Genomic DNA, 17,837 nt, shown 5'->3' with positions numbered 1-17,837 from the left:
CTCCCCCATTCAATAAGGAGAATCAATTTAACCGCATTAAGTCCCTAATCCTAACATTTTCATTGACATGTATCTAACAACTACACCTAATGCTTTCAATGCTAGACTCAAAGTGGGTCCATCATACTTCATTGTAACTATATTAGTACCCAAAACCTGCAATGAAACATCACTTGAAACTGATTCCCTTCATAGCAACTCAAAGGGCAGGATTGATTTTGTCATTTTTCAACACACACACATGAAAATTCCCATCCCAAACTAGAGTGAAAGGAAACTTTTGTAATAGGCTATATGAAAAAGAGATTAGACTACATATAAAGATATTATTTTGAACAAAAAAGAAGCAATTGAAAAAATAGAGGCTCACTCCAAGAGGGTTATACATTTCAGTCTTATGACACATTATAAGAGATTGTCACATCAGTCACACAACACGAAGAACAGTTGGAAAAACAGTTTTAGGTAGTTCAATTTGAGGAATTATACGGCTGGAGCCTTTTGAGACTGAATAGTAGCATGATTCAAGTTTGTACTTTATTGTTATTTGGCAACATATAAATAAGTTGACTTGATTAGAAATAAAATGGCAAATCATTCCCTAAACATGAACTTAACCCAGGCTTCATTGGATCTATTCATTTCTTGAACTCACTCGTTCATTTATTCAATATGCTTAAAACAACAAAAAATAACTGTGCGTATATAACATAAGAGTGTTGATGTTCAATGTAAAATGTTAGGCAGTGTGGATCACAAGACTCTGCTCTCCCATATTACTGTTACCTTTTTGTATTTGCTTGGCTTGATCTGTAGTTGCTCCAAGCTATGCTACTCAGTATGACTCACTGTTGTTGAAAGAAAACATTTCAGTTGTTTTCATCACAGGTTCATACATGCAGGGACAGTAAAATTCTGCATGCCATGCTCTCTCAATAGACCTCATCTTATCATTTCCCCTGACTGCTTTTTTATTTTTATTTGGCAGTAACAGTGAAGCCTGCAGGCCCCCTGGTTCATGCTGCAGAGCCCCTCTTGACACCAGGGTTTAGGACTCAGAGAGACTTCCACAAAGAAGAACTAAGGGGCAGATCAATCTTTCAAGGGCTCAAATCTGTACTATTGTGACACTCTTTTAGCTAGAGATAAACCGATACGTTTTTTTCAGGGCCGATACCAATACCGATTATTAGTAGTCAAGGAGGCCCATAGCCGATATTTGGAGCCGATATTCATTTGCAGTAAAAGGGGAAATATTGGCGACAAAATTTTGAATAATACAAACTCCAACACTTAACTTCGTTAAGTAAGATAACATATGCCTTTAAGCATATGTTTATTAAACAGCTTTTCAGATTTGCAACATGTTAAAGGTTGTTTTTTTATCTTAGACAATAGACAACTTTGTTTTAAAGTTCTAACAAAAAGTGCAGGGAGCTCCCAGGCTCAACAGCATGTCTTATAAAGTTCAATGAAAACTTAAACAAATAAATAGCTCCCTAAAGTTTTCCACAGTAGATAAAGTTTTCCAAAATGTCAATATAGCTGAAATGTTAATCTTTCACTTATCTTTGTTTTATGGGAGTATTTCAGATTTTTTTGAAGTGGGGTCGTATGAGTTTTAAAGCATTAGTAATTGTACTAGACACAACAGATGCTGCTCAGCTCGTCCCCTGTGATGAGAAACTGCAGGGAGAAATGGAACACAAGTTAGGCTACCGTTTCTGCAGACGGTGTCATTTCTGCCGCGTGATTTAGCGAATTTTGAGCCAAAAATAACCTAGTTTTAAATTGATGTCTTATCGGCCGCCGGATTTTTTAAAAAGGCGGATGCGTCAAAATGCCGAATATCGGTCTATCCTTACTTTTAACACTGGATGGTTTAATCTCTGTCAGCATGATGCTCCGTATCTCCAATTGAAGAAAAGAGGGGCATCATGAGCTGCATCCTAGTTTTGCAAACTTGTTTCAAAAACCTAACATGATACACATTGTAGTGGTGGCTCTTCTACAGGTTTCCAATAAAATATCTTTTTATAATATGGGCCTGGCCTTGATCCCCTCCTTGCTCTCACATGGTATGACACAATTTTATGGAAGGACAAAATAGCCTAAAACAACTCTAAAACTGTCTAGAAGCTTACTGAAGACTTATTTCTACTCATTTTTTCTTTATAGTCATTTAATTCTGATAAATATCTCATGTAATGATCATACATTTTAATTTAACTCACTTGTTCCATAATGCTCAGTATAAATCTCATCAACTGTGTCTCAAAGGTTGTAATTGTCTACACACATTATGGACAGTTGCAAACATAGCGAAGTTGCTCTAGTGTCAAAGACAATCAAAGTCTCAAACCTAAAAACTTTATTCGGTTATTTTCAAAACAATTTGGTAATCCATGGAATTACTTCTAGAATGTATTTGACAGGACCCAGCATCACAAGAGCAGGTGCTTCTGGATTTTCAGTGCTAAGGTGTTGTGAATGCTGCCTCACTTCTACAGTTTTTCTTCTTTAACAAGTCAAAGTGACTGTAAAATCGACAGAATCTAGCCAAAATACCACTCCTTTTACTATCATCAGTATGTGAATGTCATTTGGACTCCAGGTCAGAAAGGATGCAGCTATGTGTGAAGCGCTGGTCATATCTAAAGGTCAGACTCGCTCGTGGCATGCTGGCACGCCAGCCAAAATGACACAACAATGTGTCACAGCCACAGAAGCTGCCAGCAGTAGTCAATAACAAATTGACATGCTATGACCGTAGAATCAAATAATGGTCATGCTTTTCATCGACTATCCATTGGTAAAACAGCAGTGGTAGTAAGTTCTAAAACTGGTGGTTGTTGCCAATGCCATGGATGAATGCATTTTTGTTTTGTTCTTGTCTTTTCTCTGCAGCAAATCATGTCACCTCAAGTGCCCTTTGGATGCATCAGTTTTAAGTCATTAAAGAAAGGCCAGTGAAATGCCCCTGCCTGACAATCTAAGTACATACTCTCCAAGGTAGTTGACTTCACTTACCCTTTCTGTGAAGGGCAGGAAATACATTTAAAGTAGTGAAAAAGGAAGAAAATAGAGAGTGGAGGTCTTGCTGGGAGTGATAGTGAAACTGAGCATAAAACATGGACACCAATAACAACCACAGACCCTCTAACAATACACTCATTACATTGTATGCTCACATGCAAATCACATGCATATCAGTGAAGGGAGGTGCCCACTTGATAACCCGGGTGATATGCTGGGTCTCGCTGCCCATCTGTTCTATCTTCCTGAGGCTGAAGGAGACATGAGGAGCCATGCGGTAGGCTACGAAACTCATCAGTAGAGGGCGTAGTGGGGTGGATTACTCACTAAGTGCTCATCCTTCTTCAAAACCTCTCCTATTCTGTTACGCTTTGGGTCTGACCTGAAAGAGTTTAACTGTTGTTTGGACAGACATTAGGACAATCCTGACAACATCCCATGTGGCTCCTGTCACCAAGAAATGTGAACTGAATCCAGTTTTTGTTGGTATGTTAATGTTAGTTCCATTTAACCTACAGTAATGATTTTAACTGACTCTTGATATACATTGGTTGTTGTTAGCAGCTACCACACATGGATTCTTATGGTATTGTCCTTTAACTAGCAATTGTTCATGTCTAGAGGCACTAAGTCATGCCAGATTTGCATTGTGAAAAACAAAAAACATAATTATATTTCATGTCTACTGTACTGTTTAACTATCATAATGTAGTACCTGTGACAGTAATGTAATTTTATCATGTATGAAATGTTAAATATGCAAAAGAAGCAGGAAGTGTCAAACATCTAAAAACACAGATTACTTTATCAACTGCCACACATCTTACCTATGTTGAGTTGCCATCTTTTATGGATTATGTATAACTTGAATATCAATGTATGAACAGGTACCTTAATAATAAGCATGCAATAACAACACTTAACGTCTTCCTTCTATTTTCAATCATCTGTCAACTATTGAGCCTTCAAATTGAAATACTGTTTTCTTGTAATACTTCAAGAAATATATTACTTACAGGAAGGTTGTTTATCTTCTACTTCAGCATGGACATAAAAGAAATGATAAGAAAATTTAAGCAAAAATGAAAAGCAATCCTTTTGTTTTTATATTTTTTATTGAAAAATCGTACAAATATTAAAGTGGCCGGTTCTCTGTTTTTATCAACAACAAAAAAAAATAGTGATAAATTGATTTGAGGTTGGCATTAATCTTCATTGATTTGCCTGTTTTGATTTGTTATATGAAAGAAAACATACAAACAAAACATCCTCAATGTTTTGAGAATGCACAGATTCACATATTTGCAGGAAATTCTTCAAAGCTGCAGTTTATGATAATCTCTCTATTGAATCAATTATGCATTTTTAGATTTTACATGATTTTTAAAAACAAAATACAAAAAAATCTGTGACAGTGCACAAACTCTGACATGTCCTCAGCCTAATTTGGCTGGTTCCTGCTTTCTTGAGGGGATCTGGGAGAACCCCGCTTGGCAGGATGAAGAGGTAGAGTCACAGTTGTATCCATACTGACAGCAGTGCTGACCGTCCGCACAACACTGGCCCTGCATCATAACACAACATTATGTTAGAAAAGCTTCACAGAATAGGCCGGTACATTATTGCAGTAAAAGGGATGAGCAGGTTCATTCCTGGGTTTTGGGTCAAAAACCTGTCTGTGTTGACTTTCTTAACAGGTTCATATTAGATGCATACCAGTTTGTAAGGACAGCAGTTCCACCGGCCTGTGGGACCTTTGCAGCAGGACTTCCCTACAGCACAATAAAACTTGGAATCACAGCGAATTAGTTCAGCTTTACTGATACCAACTCTGGCGTCTGTTGAGGCTGTCATCGGTGTCTGTAGATAGTAAACACAAAATGAGCATTCATTTTTAAGAGATCTTTTAAAATCTAAAGCCTTAGATCTGGTTTCTGTTATTATTATTCAATAATAATAATGATAAAATCACAGCAAAACATACAGGAACTGAGTTTTGGGTGACTTTTGAGTGACAGGCTCAACTTTTTTCTTGTAAATCGAGAATACAGTCAATAGAGTAAAAAGTTGTAAATGTAAAAATGTATTCTCATACATTTGTGAGAATAAAATCATACATTTAAAAGATTTAAGTTATGATACTACAAGAAAAAAAGTTGTATATTTAAAGTAAAAAATGTATGAATACAGTTTTAAATTTAGAATGCTTAAGTTGTACTTTTATGAGAAAGGAAGGTGATTTTGGTTAAGTTCATTTTGGTCGTTAAACCAAGGACTTTTGTACCATATTTTCACACATTTTCAGTGACACCCATACCTCTTTCAAGCTTTCTTTGACCTCTTTGGTTGAAGTGAGAGAAGCTGGAACAGAGGCTTGTTTTGGGGTGAAAGGGTATCTCAGACCTGTCCTCACACAGTGTGTGTAAGTGTAGTCACAGTCGTAGCCGTATGGACAACAGTGGTAGCCATCCAGACAACACCTGCCCTGCAAGGCACAATACAAAACAACACTATAAATTCTAAAGGTTACAAAAAAAAAACATGTGACTGCAGTATAATAATAAAAATGTTTCGAAATTGAGCTTGAGCCAACAGTTGACAGAGGGAATTCTGCTTCAGTCATGAATTTTGTTTCAGTCATGTGTTTTATTGCACAATAGGAAATGGATCAACTCACAGGAGAGTAGGGGCAGCAGAACCAGGCGCCTTTTGGGTGTCTGCAGCAGGTAGTGCCATCAGGACAGTGGTAATAGTTATCACAGTGGACAATTGAAATCTTTCCTTGATCTGGGGTTTTTGTTTCTTGTAGTGGAGATAAAGGTTGAAGAGGGACACTTGGTTCCTCCTTCTTCACCATGGGTATGCTCAACCACGGCTGGTTCTCTTTCTCACACATCTGTGTCACCAGGTTACAACGATATCCTGAAGGGCAGCAGTGGGCCAGGTCAGAGCAACACACAGCCTGAAGACACACACATACAGACACATTTAGGAGTAAGTATGTAGTCTCACAGCTGGCTTTTATTCCTCCAGATGAACCTATTTAGTGCATCATGGGACTTACTTTTGGGAACGGACAGCAGCTGTATCCACGTTCAGTCTTACAGCAGGTAGAGAGATCCTCACAGACGTTTCCATCAGGACATGTGATGGAGCAGGAAGCAAACCCCACCAAAAACAACCACAGGGTTAGCCTCAGCATCTGCAGAAAAGAGAGAATGTTTGGAAAAAGAGAGAAACATTGTGTGCCCTTTATTAAAAAAAGGACCCTTGTAAAATCAGATTATCCCTTCATAAATCAGAATTAGAAATGTGGCGCTCACCGTTTTCCCACTAAGGGGCTGTAACTTTCAGTTTCATTTAAGCTAGCACACAGAGCTTTCACTCAAATCAACCTCACAGATAAAACTCACAGATAGTTTTACAGCTAAAAAAAAATACTTTGTAATAATTCGCAACAGAGATTACACTCACCTTCTGAGACGTATTGAAGCGTTTCCTGTAGTACAGTAAATCTCTCACTTCCTTCAAAGTGGACCGCTGTGTTGTTCACCTCTTTTTATAAGAAGTGTTAGACACTCCCTATAAGGAAACTAAATATGTGAACTGTACATCCCACCTGTGTCTTGTGACTGTCAGATTAAAACGGCAAGTGTTTGAGGATCTACTTCATACCTCATTGGCCGTACTTGAGTTTTTACAGGAAGGTTTGAGTAATCATTGTACGAGAGGTTGAAAACACACTTTAACATGCACCCTTTACGAGCTGAAGTTAACCTTTGATAACCATGTCACACGATTTGCCTGTAAAACCTGTTTCAGAATACAAAAACAGATGAATGTAGGGCGTAAATGTAACGTACTTTTCAAATTTCTTCCAATTTTACCTCAATAGGATTTTTTTTACAGGATAACAACTTTCGTTTAACTCTTTTGACTTTTTAGCTATTATGCAGTTATTTTATGCTTCTTTTTAATCCTCATAAAACACTTTCAGGAGGTATTTTCTTAATTCTTCTTCGTGTCTTTTAACTCTGACAGTGCTTTATTGTCCAGCGTTATCTCATCTTCTTTCTACCTTGCAGCATTTCTTTTGTGATGCACTTTGTAACTTCGTGAAGAGAAGTGCAGAAGAGATATGTTAAAATGTGAGATGACAAAATGTTTTAATTGGGACTACACGACAGTATGTAATAAATGCAGTGGTGGACAGTAACAGAGTAAATTAACTTGAGTACAGTCCTTAAGCACATTTTTTGAGCATCTGTACTTTACTTGAGTATTATTTTTTGGGGGAACTTATTACTTTACTCTACCACATTTAGAAGATAATTATTGTACTTTTTACTCCACTACATTTCTATCAGTGTTCTAGTTACTCAGTACTTTTGCTTTGAAGTCAGCTCATGAATTCCCTTCTCTTTTCTGAAATCTGATCCCTAAGACAGTAAAATGTGTTTGTGTAGTTCTGTTTGTCTCAGTGGCTTACCTGTTTATCAAACACAGAGCATGTCTCACTCAGATCAGGCAGTTCATCTAGAGGTGGTAATGATGGCTGTAATTCTCCACCTGAGCACCCATGGTCATATCTTCAGCCCATGTTAGAGGTTTTGAAATGAAGAATGATATATGTATCATTTGAAATGTTCTCCCTGTTTCCCACTTTAACCAAACATACAAAAATTCACTGTCCAACCTGATAAAGCGTTTTGAGCTACGTAATATTTGTTTCATTCCAGATGAACGTTTCAAACTAAGTTGTCTGTGCTTGTAGTAACTTAGTTGCTGTTTTTATTTCATGGGATAGTTTTTAGAGATTTCAAGTAATGTTTTATAAATAAACAGAATGTAACAGAATATATTCATATGTTTTCTTAAATGCACTCATGCTTTGTGAAAATACAACATTTTAAGATTATTTTTAAGAAGTACTTTGAATACTTAAGTATTTTTAAAAGCAAGTACTTCAGTACTTTAACTCAAGTAATAATCTGACAGGGTAACTTTCACTTGTATTGGAGTAAAATTTGACCAGGAGGATCTATACTTTGACTTAAATAATGAAGCTGTGTACTTTGTCCACCACTGGGTAAAACTCTGTTTTGAACACGAGCAAGTAGTGAAAAGTTAACTGTATGAAATGTGTTTTGTAGACACAAACACACACATAAACACAGACCAAAATAAGACTCAATAAACATTGTAACTATAGTATCAGCTATAAAGGCTAAAACAATACTTTATTCATGAATTCCCATTGTTTACACATTTACACTGCAGTGTAACAGCTCTTCTAATGGAACAGTTATCCCTTGTATAAATGTCAACCGTGTAGCTCACATTTCTTATCATAAATCCAACTTCAATATGAGGCTGGCGAGACATCAGATCATCAGGTCTACATGCATGACACAGGCACTAGCACAACAGCCTCATCTAGCAACGAGAAATGCAAGATGTCTGGTACGAGGCAGAATCACTCCGAGAGGGCCAGCATACTGCAGGTGAAAGGAAGTGCCCGTCATATGAAAATCTCCAACATGAGCTGTGGAGGGGGGGAGGCGGTGAAATTCACATCCGTCCTGACGTTGAGTGTAACCCAAAGAACAATCATCTACTAAAAGCATAGTGATAAAAATCAACAGAAGGTATGTACCAGTAGCTGCCACTTTGTCCCTCTTCACTCACTGGACTCCAGCATTGCAAGTGTGTCAGTGTCAGGCTGGATGGGAGAGTTTTTATTTTTTAAGTTAAAGGCAAAAAAAAAACACTACTGGTGAACTGTCAGGACAATGAGAGAACCGTACAGCTACGGTTGTTAGTCGAGATCAGAGTCTGAATATAATGCTGTCTTCTTTTTCTTTTTTCTGCCATGCTTCTTGTGCTTCTTTTTCCTCTTCTTCTTGGATTTGTCCTGTAAAAACAAAAAACATATGACTTGTGGAATTCAAGTTTTTAGAGTACTATATCTTAGATATTAGTGGGAGCACAGATGTGTTAGCAGGTTTAGCTATGGAGCTTTGGTTCTAATAGTAGGTCACTTCAGGGGGCATATTGCTGCAGTTTCATTAGCTGATTCTGCCTGCTTGGCTTTAAAATAAATTTAATAGAAACAGTTCCAACAGTATCTAATAAGAAACCTAATCATACCTACTTCAAACTTACATGATGATAGTGTTTGCTTTAGTTACCAGATAACTGGAACTTATTAACAATCAAGTTTATTCAACCAAATACTGATATCTGATCACTTCCTTTGCTAAGACATTAGCATTCAGATGTTGAACAAATTAATATAAACTACTTGTTATTTGCATCCCATCAATGTCTGAAAAAAAAAACCCCTGCAACTTTTGGTTTTCTTAACTTATTTTTATTTTCTGCAAATAAAAGACCATAATGATTTTTTTTATTATTTTGGAATTTGGAACTCTAACAGAAATAAAATAAATCAAAATATTTTTTGTGAACTTTAACCTATTTTTTTGTGTGTAACTGTAACAGAAGCGGTTGTGAATTACTTACTGTAATTTTCTCCTTTTCCTCACTACTTCTCTTTTTTTTCTTAGCTTCAGTCTGCAGAGAGAAAAAGTTGAAATGAGAACACACAAAAAAGGAAGTCTTGAGGTATAAACAGATCCAAATCCCCCCGGTATTGCAACCATTTTCACAATTACACATTTTTTTTATTTCTACAAACATTTGCAACAGCAGCACATGAAAAAAAAGTGATATTCAGACAATGGTACCTCCTAATTGCAGCTTTGAAAGCAATGTTAGCAACAATTTAATCATGAGAGCTACATTATTAGTTTGAAATTCATTTATTATACTTTTGATTGAAAGACCAATCTGACACCTTGTTCTAAAAAATTGCCACTGTTGGCTTCTGCTGCACCTTCATTTTCCCCCTGAACGCCACCTCTTTAAAGTGCACCCTCCAAACAAACTGACAACAGAAAAATCAGTGGGTTTTCCAACTGAGATAGTATCAATTAGAAAACAGCTACCTCACATCTTCCCCAATAATAAAACTGTCTGGACTATCGAAATTATCATATTATTTGAAGAAGCATTACAGAGAAAACATGCCATTTGTAGAGTCAATAGACATGTGTACAGTCTATTTGTGAATTAGAGTGGAGTGACTCTCATGTCAAGTGTAAAAGTAGGAATTATCATGAGTGCTGTCCCATTTCCTAGATTAAAACCTGAAACCCTAACCCATGTAGCTCTCTCCTGAAGGACCACTTCCAAACCCTAACCCTGACAAGGGCACTCCAAACCTCATTTGAGGGCCTGGAGGGGAGAGTTTGGACTGGGCCTCTATTTTCTCTCACTCTCTCAGACAAAGTGGGAAGTCTGTCTCATGTTATGTTTACAGTGACCTGAGCTGAACTTCACAGTATGTGTCAATCTGAGGGTTAACCTGAGACCACAAACCTTAGGCAGAACTAGACTGAACAACAATTCACACACAAGTGAAGCACTTTTAACAGATATGGTGCAGGGGTGCTCTTTTTTACATCCTTCCCTTACATTTGATTCATGCAAAGAAATAAATGAGGGGGGTTGTTTAATCATTAAAAGAGTATTCCTCTGGATCTTATTACAGGCAGGTAATTATCCGTCTATAACAATATAACAATAATACTTACTACCTCTTCTTCCTCAGAGTCCGCAGAGGACTCGGTTGATGAGTCTTTATAACTCCGCTCAGCCTTCCTTTTTCTTTTACGGCTCCTGTCGTCCTGACAAACACACATTTTACATCACAAATATGTTTGTCACTTAAATACCTGGACTTAAAAGGTGTTGGACTCAGTTTGAAAGTGAGTGTGAATGAAAAAGAATAACTCACCTTGTCTTTGTCCACTTCTTCCTTTAACTTTTTCTTCTTCTTCTTGGAAAAAAAAACAAGATTTAGTTGAAATCACTAAAATTTTAAGTCTATTGTTTGACAACCCATTCTCAAAAATGACAACCTGACTCTGTTACAAAGGATGTGATTGGCATAAAGCAAGAAAGCAGGGAAGAGAAGAGAAAGAGACAGACAGAATATACAGCAACTGATCACTCCAAGCATGCACAGAGAAAAGTGACTACGTTCTTATTTTACAGTTAAGTAGTGCCGATTTTCCAAATTCAATTAATCGACCAAGTTGTGTGCCTCAGTGACATCTAAGCTGATACAGTGTTTGCTATGAAGACACAGAAACAAAGTGCTAATCATAACCAGATCATACTTTACCATCCAATGTTGTTGACCCTGCCATTAGCTAGTGGCTGACATCTTACCTCACTGTAAAGTAGATGCACTGAACCACGAACAGCCAAAAACATCAGTTTGGATACTTGGAGGTGAGAAGTGTGGTCCTACATTTTTCATTGTATGCTGCTCTTTTTTCACTAAATCGCTTATCGCCTCCCACTTTTAAAAGTGTTGCTTTACAGGTATCATGATTTACGTGCTTCACTGAGTTCTGGTCAGGAAATTTGGACATCCAATGAATTTGGAGTGGCTATTGGAGTGTGCAGAAACATGGGAAGCAAACTGTGCTAGTTAACAAAAAGCGAGATAACCTTGCTGTCAGCATCAGATTCATCCTCTGAACTGTCTGACGCTCTCCTAGCCAACGACCTCTTTCGCTTCCGCTTTTTCTTCACACTCTTCTTTTCATCCTGAATACAAAAACAGAAATGAAATCACATGATGTCACACAGCCTTTTGGGTCACATATTTTCATGGTATTGAGGAGCCATTAGGCTAGCAGCTGTTAAATTGAGTATTTATACTGAAGATCTTTTTGATATGGCTTACCTCGTCTTCAGATTCTGAGGAGGAGCTGCTGGAGGAATCAGAACTCGATGAGGAGGAGGAAGATGAAGAATGCTTGACCAAAACACAATGAAAGCAGGGTTCATTAGACTTGAGGTTATTCACTTGTTTTTGAAAAAGGAACACCACAGTAAAACATCTCAGTGAGAGACCGTCTAAGGACGGGCTCCGTGTGCATGATGTCAGTGTGTGAAGCATCAAAACAGTGGAGGTCTCTCCTCACCCTGCTGGATTTCTTCTTCTCTTTCTTCTTCTTCTAAACACAAACAAACACAAACAAACACACATGAGAAAAGTAAAAAAAAAGATCCAGGTCCTTAAAAATTGAGTGTGAACAGAGTGAAGCCATACCTCTTTTTTCTCTTTCTTCTCTTCTTTTTCCTTGTCCATTATCTTTTTGTCTTTCTCTTTGTCTTTTTCACTTCCACCTAACAGCTTCTCTCTGTTCTTTGCCAGTTCTTTCCTCCATTTCTTAAAACAACAGTACACAATGGTGAGAAAGGTGTTCTTCATGCAGCTCCTTGTTTATAAAGTTTATAATGGAATAAAAAAAATATCTGAACAACTTAATTGACACTCGTAATATGCTGAAATAATGTAAATAAACAGGCAGAGGACATTAAAATATAAGAATGCCAGACTACTTTATACTAACATACCACATTCATTTTGTCCTCAAAGTCAGCCAGGGCTCGAGAGCCCTTCTTCTTCTTCTCCAGCTGCTCCTTCAACTCCTCCCTGAAGGAGAAAACAGAAATCAGTGGCAATATAATTTAGAACGTAAAGTTTGTCTGCAGTCTTTTCACTCAAACTGTATGATATGATTTTATCAAAGGGTTACTGTAATAAGCAAATGCACTGATCAGTTGATACACAGATTTCCAGTTTAGATCGATGGATCATCAGGTATGAGATTTAAAGTCAGGTGAGGTAATCAGATCAGTTGTATCTTGGTGAGGGGAAATGTTCAAAATGGTAAAGAAAGCTTGTACTAACCCATTCATATTGTTGTATTGTTGCTGTATACACTATACATACACTACTCACAATAAGTTAGGGATATTGTGAGAGACTCGGTGGATTTCATACATACAGTGTTTGTTTCACTTCAGAGATTTTTGGGATAGGGAGGTAATTGTATTGGGGTGATAGACACACCTCATTTTGTGTTTTCCACGTAATGGTCTCACTGTGTACAGTGTGCCATACATATTGGGTCCAATACCAAAAAATACCAAAAGACAACCCTTTTCAATGTGGCATCAATTTTAACATTCTGTGGGTATAAAAAGCTGGTATTGTCAGTAAGTCATTCCAAGCTCATCATTCAAACAGCTATGAACACACAACGTCACTTAACGGACGAGCAGCGCCACCTGGCCATAGCGTGCCTTCGGGTCGGTGGCAGGCAGTCAGATGTTGCTCGTGAACTTGGTGTGTCTCAAAGTATCATCAGCAGACTTGCATCAAGACACAGAACTACTGGCAGAGTTCGTGACAGACCCAGGAGTGGAGCCCCACGAGTGACAGGCCGCAATGATGACCAGTACCTAAGGACCTATGCACTCAGACATTCGTTATGCAACTGCCACACAGCTGTAGGCTCGTTTACGAGATGTGAGGGGTACTAGGGTTTCCAGACAAACCATTCGCAACTGACTCCACCGCTTTGGCTTGAATGCCAGACGACCGTTGCAGGTGACTCCACTGACACCAAGACACCGCCGTGAACGTTTGCAGTGGGCACAAGACCATGTGACCTGGACAATGCGGCAGTGGTCTACCGTCCTGTTCACTGATGAGTGTCGGGTCACCTTGCACAGAAATGATGGTCGTCAGCGTTGCTGGAGAAGGCGAGGTGAGCGATACGCCGAGGTCAACATGGTCCCCAGGGTTCGCTTTGCTGGAGGAGGTGCAACAGTCTGGGCAGGCATCACCAGTCAGCGCAAAACAGATTTGGTTATTGTAGATGGAATCAGTCACTGCACGTTCTTACCTCAGAGAAATCATAGAACCCATCATCATCCCCCATTTCCGCCAGCACACCCCCAACTTTCTGTTCATGGATGATAATGCTCCACCACATCGTGCTAGAATTGTCACAGCTCGACTTCAGGAAGTCGGAGTGCCTCATATGGTATGGCCAGCAATGTCCCCTGACCTGAACCCCATAGAGCACGTCTGGGACCAGCTGAAGCAGAGACTGGATGATCGTACCCCACCCCAACGTGACCTGGCAGAACTGCGTGTAGCACTTGTGGAAGAGTGGAACGCATTGCCTCAGAACAACATCATGAAACACCCGCTACTGACATTGTCATTTTTTGTTATTTGGGGCTATCCTTGTTATTGTCTAAATTTTTGGGGTAATAAATATTAAAATAATGAAAATGGTGTTTCTTCTCATTCATTATTAGTAATATCAAAGGGAACTTTTACTTATTGCATTAAAATTCAGACCAAATAGGAAAAGCACTCATGTAAATAATAATATCCCTAACTTATTGTGAGTAGTGTATATGGGAAAAGCATATTTATCCTAACAGACTCATACTGTTTTTCATGAGAGGACCAATACATATAAATTCAAGAAAATGATTAAGAGATGAGGGTGACATGCATCACTAATAATCAAAGCAGTAGGAACTCCTTTCTGAGCTCTCTTTCTCCTGAGGCAGTGCTGCTGTAAGAGCGCCCCCTACTGGCGAAATACTTAAGCACATCCCAAATCCATCAGAGAGAACATGTCACACTTACTGCAGCTTCAAGTGATTTTAAATGTGAATAACACAATGCCACTTACAATCTCCATGGAGAAGAAACCTAGGCATCCATATGGTACCAATAACTCTTTCATGCTGGGATCAAGAGTTGTCATCTTTACAGAAAAAATCTGTCAAAAATGTCCTGTTTGCCTTGACACTGATGTCCATGCACAAAATCCGAGAAGAGAAGAACAGCATGATGCACCCTTACAGAGTTGATTGCTCAAGGTATTCTTAGTCCCTGATTTGGAAAGAGTGTTCTTCATTTCTATTGTAGAATTTAAGCACACCATGTATTGATTCCTAACCAAAAACACAGTCTCTCACTTAAGCAGTGAGTTATAGCCCAAAAGTAAGTCATTTGTTCTCGTTGTCAGCCAGAATGTGGCTCCATAAAGGTTAATTTCATTGCAGTATTTCATCACATGAATGCAACTTTGTACTCAAACAGGGTTGCAGCTGTGAGGCAGTTGTTGATGCATTTTGATTTGCTTAAAGCAGATATGTCAGTTAGGGAAGGCCATTGAGGAGGTCAGTGACAAACTCACCATGTTGGTCGAGGTCTGCTTAAGTAATCTTGTATCGTTGGTCCAGCGTTGTTTACCGGTCCTCTGGCTCGTGCTGCAGCAATAGGGTTGATATAAGCCTGGGAAACCAAACATATGGAAATATTTTAACCATGTTTTGTTTTTTGAAAATTTCTTTTTATTTGGAATAGCACAGTATACAATACAATTTATTTGGCATTTAACACCTCGGTATCAGTCTTTCTTTAGTCTGCTTGAAATATTTTTCATCATATAATCACCCCCTTCCCTGGGAATTGGGAAAGGTGATCGTATAAAGTCCGACTGTTTTTTGTCCATGTTGCCTTTCCAAGTTTTTTTATTCTTAAGTCATTCTGTTGCAATAACACATGAACAAAAGAACAGGGGAGCTTCCTCTTGTGATTCTCAAAAATAAAACAAAATTAAGAGTAGCAGAAGAGAGCGGGCTGTCACAAAGTGCAGATAGCTTGAAACAAAATCAGATCTTAGCGGTTTCACATACTCAGTCCATTTTGTCCAAATCCGGTAAAACTTTCCATGTTGCACCCTGAGGGGAAATGACAGTTTTTCCATTCGGTAAATTTCGTTCACAATATTATTCCATTCCTCAACTGTGGGTGGTTCTATTTTTAACCATTTTCTTGTTAAAGCTTTTTTAACTTGCCGTCAATAGTATACCAAGTAATTTTTTGTCATTAATAATCCGATTTAAATGATATATCAACCAGATACAGAATTTCACACTTAATGGAAATTTTAACAGAAAACACATTCTGTGTATGAATATGGATCTCTTCCTAATAAGTTTTAATAACCTTGCAGTTCCAAAATATATGAAAGTGTCTGGCTCCATCAGTCCCACAAAGTCTCCAACAATCATCTCCACTACCCTGATGTCATTTCTGGATGGGTGTAACGAAAAATCTCACGTTTTACCAACCAAACTCACGCCACATGTTTTACCCTGTTGAGATCCACAATAACTGGAAAGTTTTTTTCCCCAACTCTCCCAAGAGATCAGTACATTTCCTTTTCTTTCCCATTTCTTCTTTATATACTCCGTGTTCCCTTGCTTAGATTGTTGGATGCCAACATACATTCTAGATATAAATTTGTGAGTATTATTACCCATTTTTTAAACATGGTTATTGTAGTGCACTCAATGGTCAAGGTATTAGGCACTGGGGTCAAGCAGGGTTCAGTATGCTGTTTAGTAGTATTGCATCCATCCCATAAATAACCATAAAAAAGACAACATCCTTTTAACAACAACATTGTATCTATTTGTCTGTACGTCATTAATATGACAACCTTGGAAATGAAATGGCCATCACAGAGCCATCACATGTAGCAACTAACGGAGACACCTCTACCTGTGAGTGAGTCATTCGGCTCTCCACACAAACAAAGCAAGTATAAACACAGTGCACATGCAATGTGGGCAAAGCAAAAATACATTCATCACTTAAAAATGATTTACTTGCCATTAGGCCAGAAAACAATTTAATCTAACAGAAACAACACAAGACTGCGGTTCCTTGTTGTGTTTGCACGCCGTTTGCAGCCGAGGCAGCGACACCAACACTGCGCAACATAAACGCGTCAAAACATTCAATGACCTGATATGAGCTAATGTGCTAGTTAGCATGTGTACCTTTGCACAGCTGTATAGAAGCGACCGAGCTTAGACTGAATAATACAGCTACCACGCTTTGAACAAAGCAATAAAAACACAAAAGACTTTTAAATAAATAAATAAAACACACATTTGTGGTATGCTGACGCGTGACGTTAAATGCTACAGTCTAGGCCTGATATCAGAACACTAAGCGGAGGGATACAGTACCTCCTGTGCGTGCTAAGCTGACGCCAGGGTCTGCTTGTTTTTAACATACAAGTGATATCGTGCATGCATAACATTCTGCGATCACTTACCACTCGATTGTCTCTTTTGCCCATATCGAGTCAGTGGATTGGGGGAAATATCCTGCACTAGTAGCAACCATAAGTGTTACCTTGCTAACATTAACCTAGCCACATCACAGTTTAATGGAACCTGAGCGCTCTTCCTCTCTGCTTGTTTTCGGGCAGCTGGCAGATATCTGCATGGTGCAACAGCGCCACCAGCTGGTATGGGGTACAAACATGAGTAAAACACAATAAATAAAATAAATAAGGACACCACCTACTTAACTCCAATGATGGGCAAAGTACACAGCTTCATTACTTAAGTCAAAGTATAGATCTTCCAGGTCAAATATTACTTCAATCCTCCAAAGTGAAAGCTGCTCTGTCAGATTATTACTGAAGTACTTGCTTTTAATAAGTATTAAAAGTACTTCTTAAAATATCTCAAAACTTTGTATTTTTACAAAGCATGAGTGCAGTCAAGAATACATAGGAGTACATTCTGTTACATTCTGTAAATTTAGAAAACATTACTTGAAATCTCTAAAAACTATACCATGGAATAAAAACAGAAAATGTTCATCTGGAATGAAACAAATGTTACATAGCTCAGCACACTTTCTCAGGTTGGACAGGGAATTTTTGTTTGTTTGGGCAGAGTGGGAAACAAGGAGAACATTTCACACGATACGTATCATTCTTCATTTCAAAACCTCTAACGCAGGCTGAAGATATGACCAT

At 38.3% G+C, this 17,837-nt stretch overlaps 2 protein-coding genes across 4 annotated transcripts; both read right to left on the bottom strand.

Annotated features, from left to right (window-relative positions):
- Positions 1-4,132: 4,132 nt before the first annotated feature.
- Positions 4,133-6,714, bottom strand: LOC117827983 (progranulin-like). The gene is made up of 6 exons (XM_034704906.1): positions 6,511-6,714; positions 6,101-6,238; positions 5,714-5,998; positions 5,354-5,521; positions 4,753-4,896; positions 4,133-4,601 (listed from the first exon to the last, which is right to left on the bottom strand). Exons 2-6 carry the CDS (start codon positions 6,236-6,238, stop codon positions 4,473-4,475), a joined length of 864 nt encoding a protein of 287 aa, XP_034560797.1. The 5' UTR covers positions 6,511-6,714; the 3' UTR covers positions 4,133-4,472.
- A 1,529-nt stretch (positions 6,715-8,243) lies between these two features.
- On the bottom strand, positions 8,244-17,291 carry fam133b (family with sequence similarity 133 member B). 3 transcript variants are annotated; one of them, XM_034705488.1, is made up of 11 exons: positions 17,124-17,291; positions 15,189-15,286; positions 12,535-12,613; positions 12,227-12,346; positions 12,099-12,131; positions 11,858-11,929; positions 11,620-11,718; positions 10,898-10,939; positions 10,695-10,787; positions 9,562-9,612; positions 8,244-8,950 (listed from the first exon to the last, which is right to left on the bottom strand). In XM_034705488.1, exons 1-11 carry the CDS (start codon positions 17,145-17,147, stop codon positions 8,855-8,857), a joined length of 807 nt encoding a protein of 268 aa, XP_034561379.1. In that variant the 5' UTR covers positions 17,148-17,291; the 3' UTR covers positions 8,244-8,854. The 3 variants fall into 3 exon arrangements, with proteins under 3 accessions (XP_034561379.1, XP_034561381.1, XP_034561380.1); XM_034705490.1 differs by having other exon boundaries at positions 10,698-10,787; XM_034705489.1 differs by having other exon boundaries at positions 10,898-10,936; positions 17,124-17,290.
- Positions 17,292-17,837: the final 546 nt, after the last annotated feature.

Source organism: Notolabrus celidotus, chromosome 16 (assembly GCF_009762535.1).
Source record: "Notolabrus celidotus isolate fNotCel1 chromosome 16, fNotCel1.pri, whole genome shotgun sequence".
NCBI lineage: Eukaryota > Metazoa > Chordata > Actinopteri > Labriformes > Labridae > Notolabrus > Notolabrus celidotus.
Note: the sequence above shows the minus strand (reverse complement) of the source record. Positions and strands in the feature narration are given on the sequence as shown.

Coding starts and splice junctions, on each gene's coding strand:
- fam133b (XM_034705488.1), bottom strand. CDS start 17,147: ATGGGCAAAAGAGACAATCGAGTG. Junction 12,132..12,226: donor AGAAGAAAGAGAAAAAAGAG/GTATGGCTTCAC, acceptor GTTTGTGTTTAG/AAGAAGAAGAAAGAGAAGAA. Junction 11,719..11,857: donor CCTCAGAATCTGAAGACGAG/GTAAGCCATATC, acceptor TTTTGTATTCAG/GATGAAAAGAAGAGTGTGAA.
- LOC117827983 (XM_034704906.1), bottom strand. CDS start 6,238: ATGCTGAGGCTAACCCTGTGGTTGTTTTTGGTGGGGTTTGCTTCCTGC. Junction 5,522..5,713: donor TCTGCTGCCCCTACTCTCCT/GTGAGTTGATCC, acceptor TGTGCCTTGCAG/GGCAGGTGTTGTCTGGATGG. Junction 4,897..5,353: donor TCAAAGAAAGCTTGAAAGAG/GTATGGGTGTCA, acceptor TACTATCTACAG/ACACCGATGACAGCCTCAAC.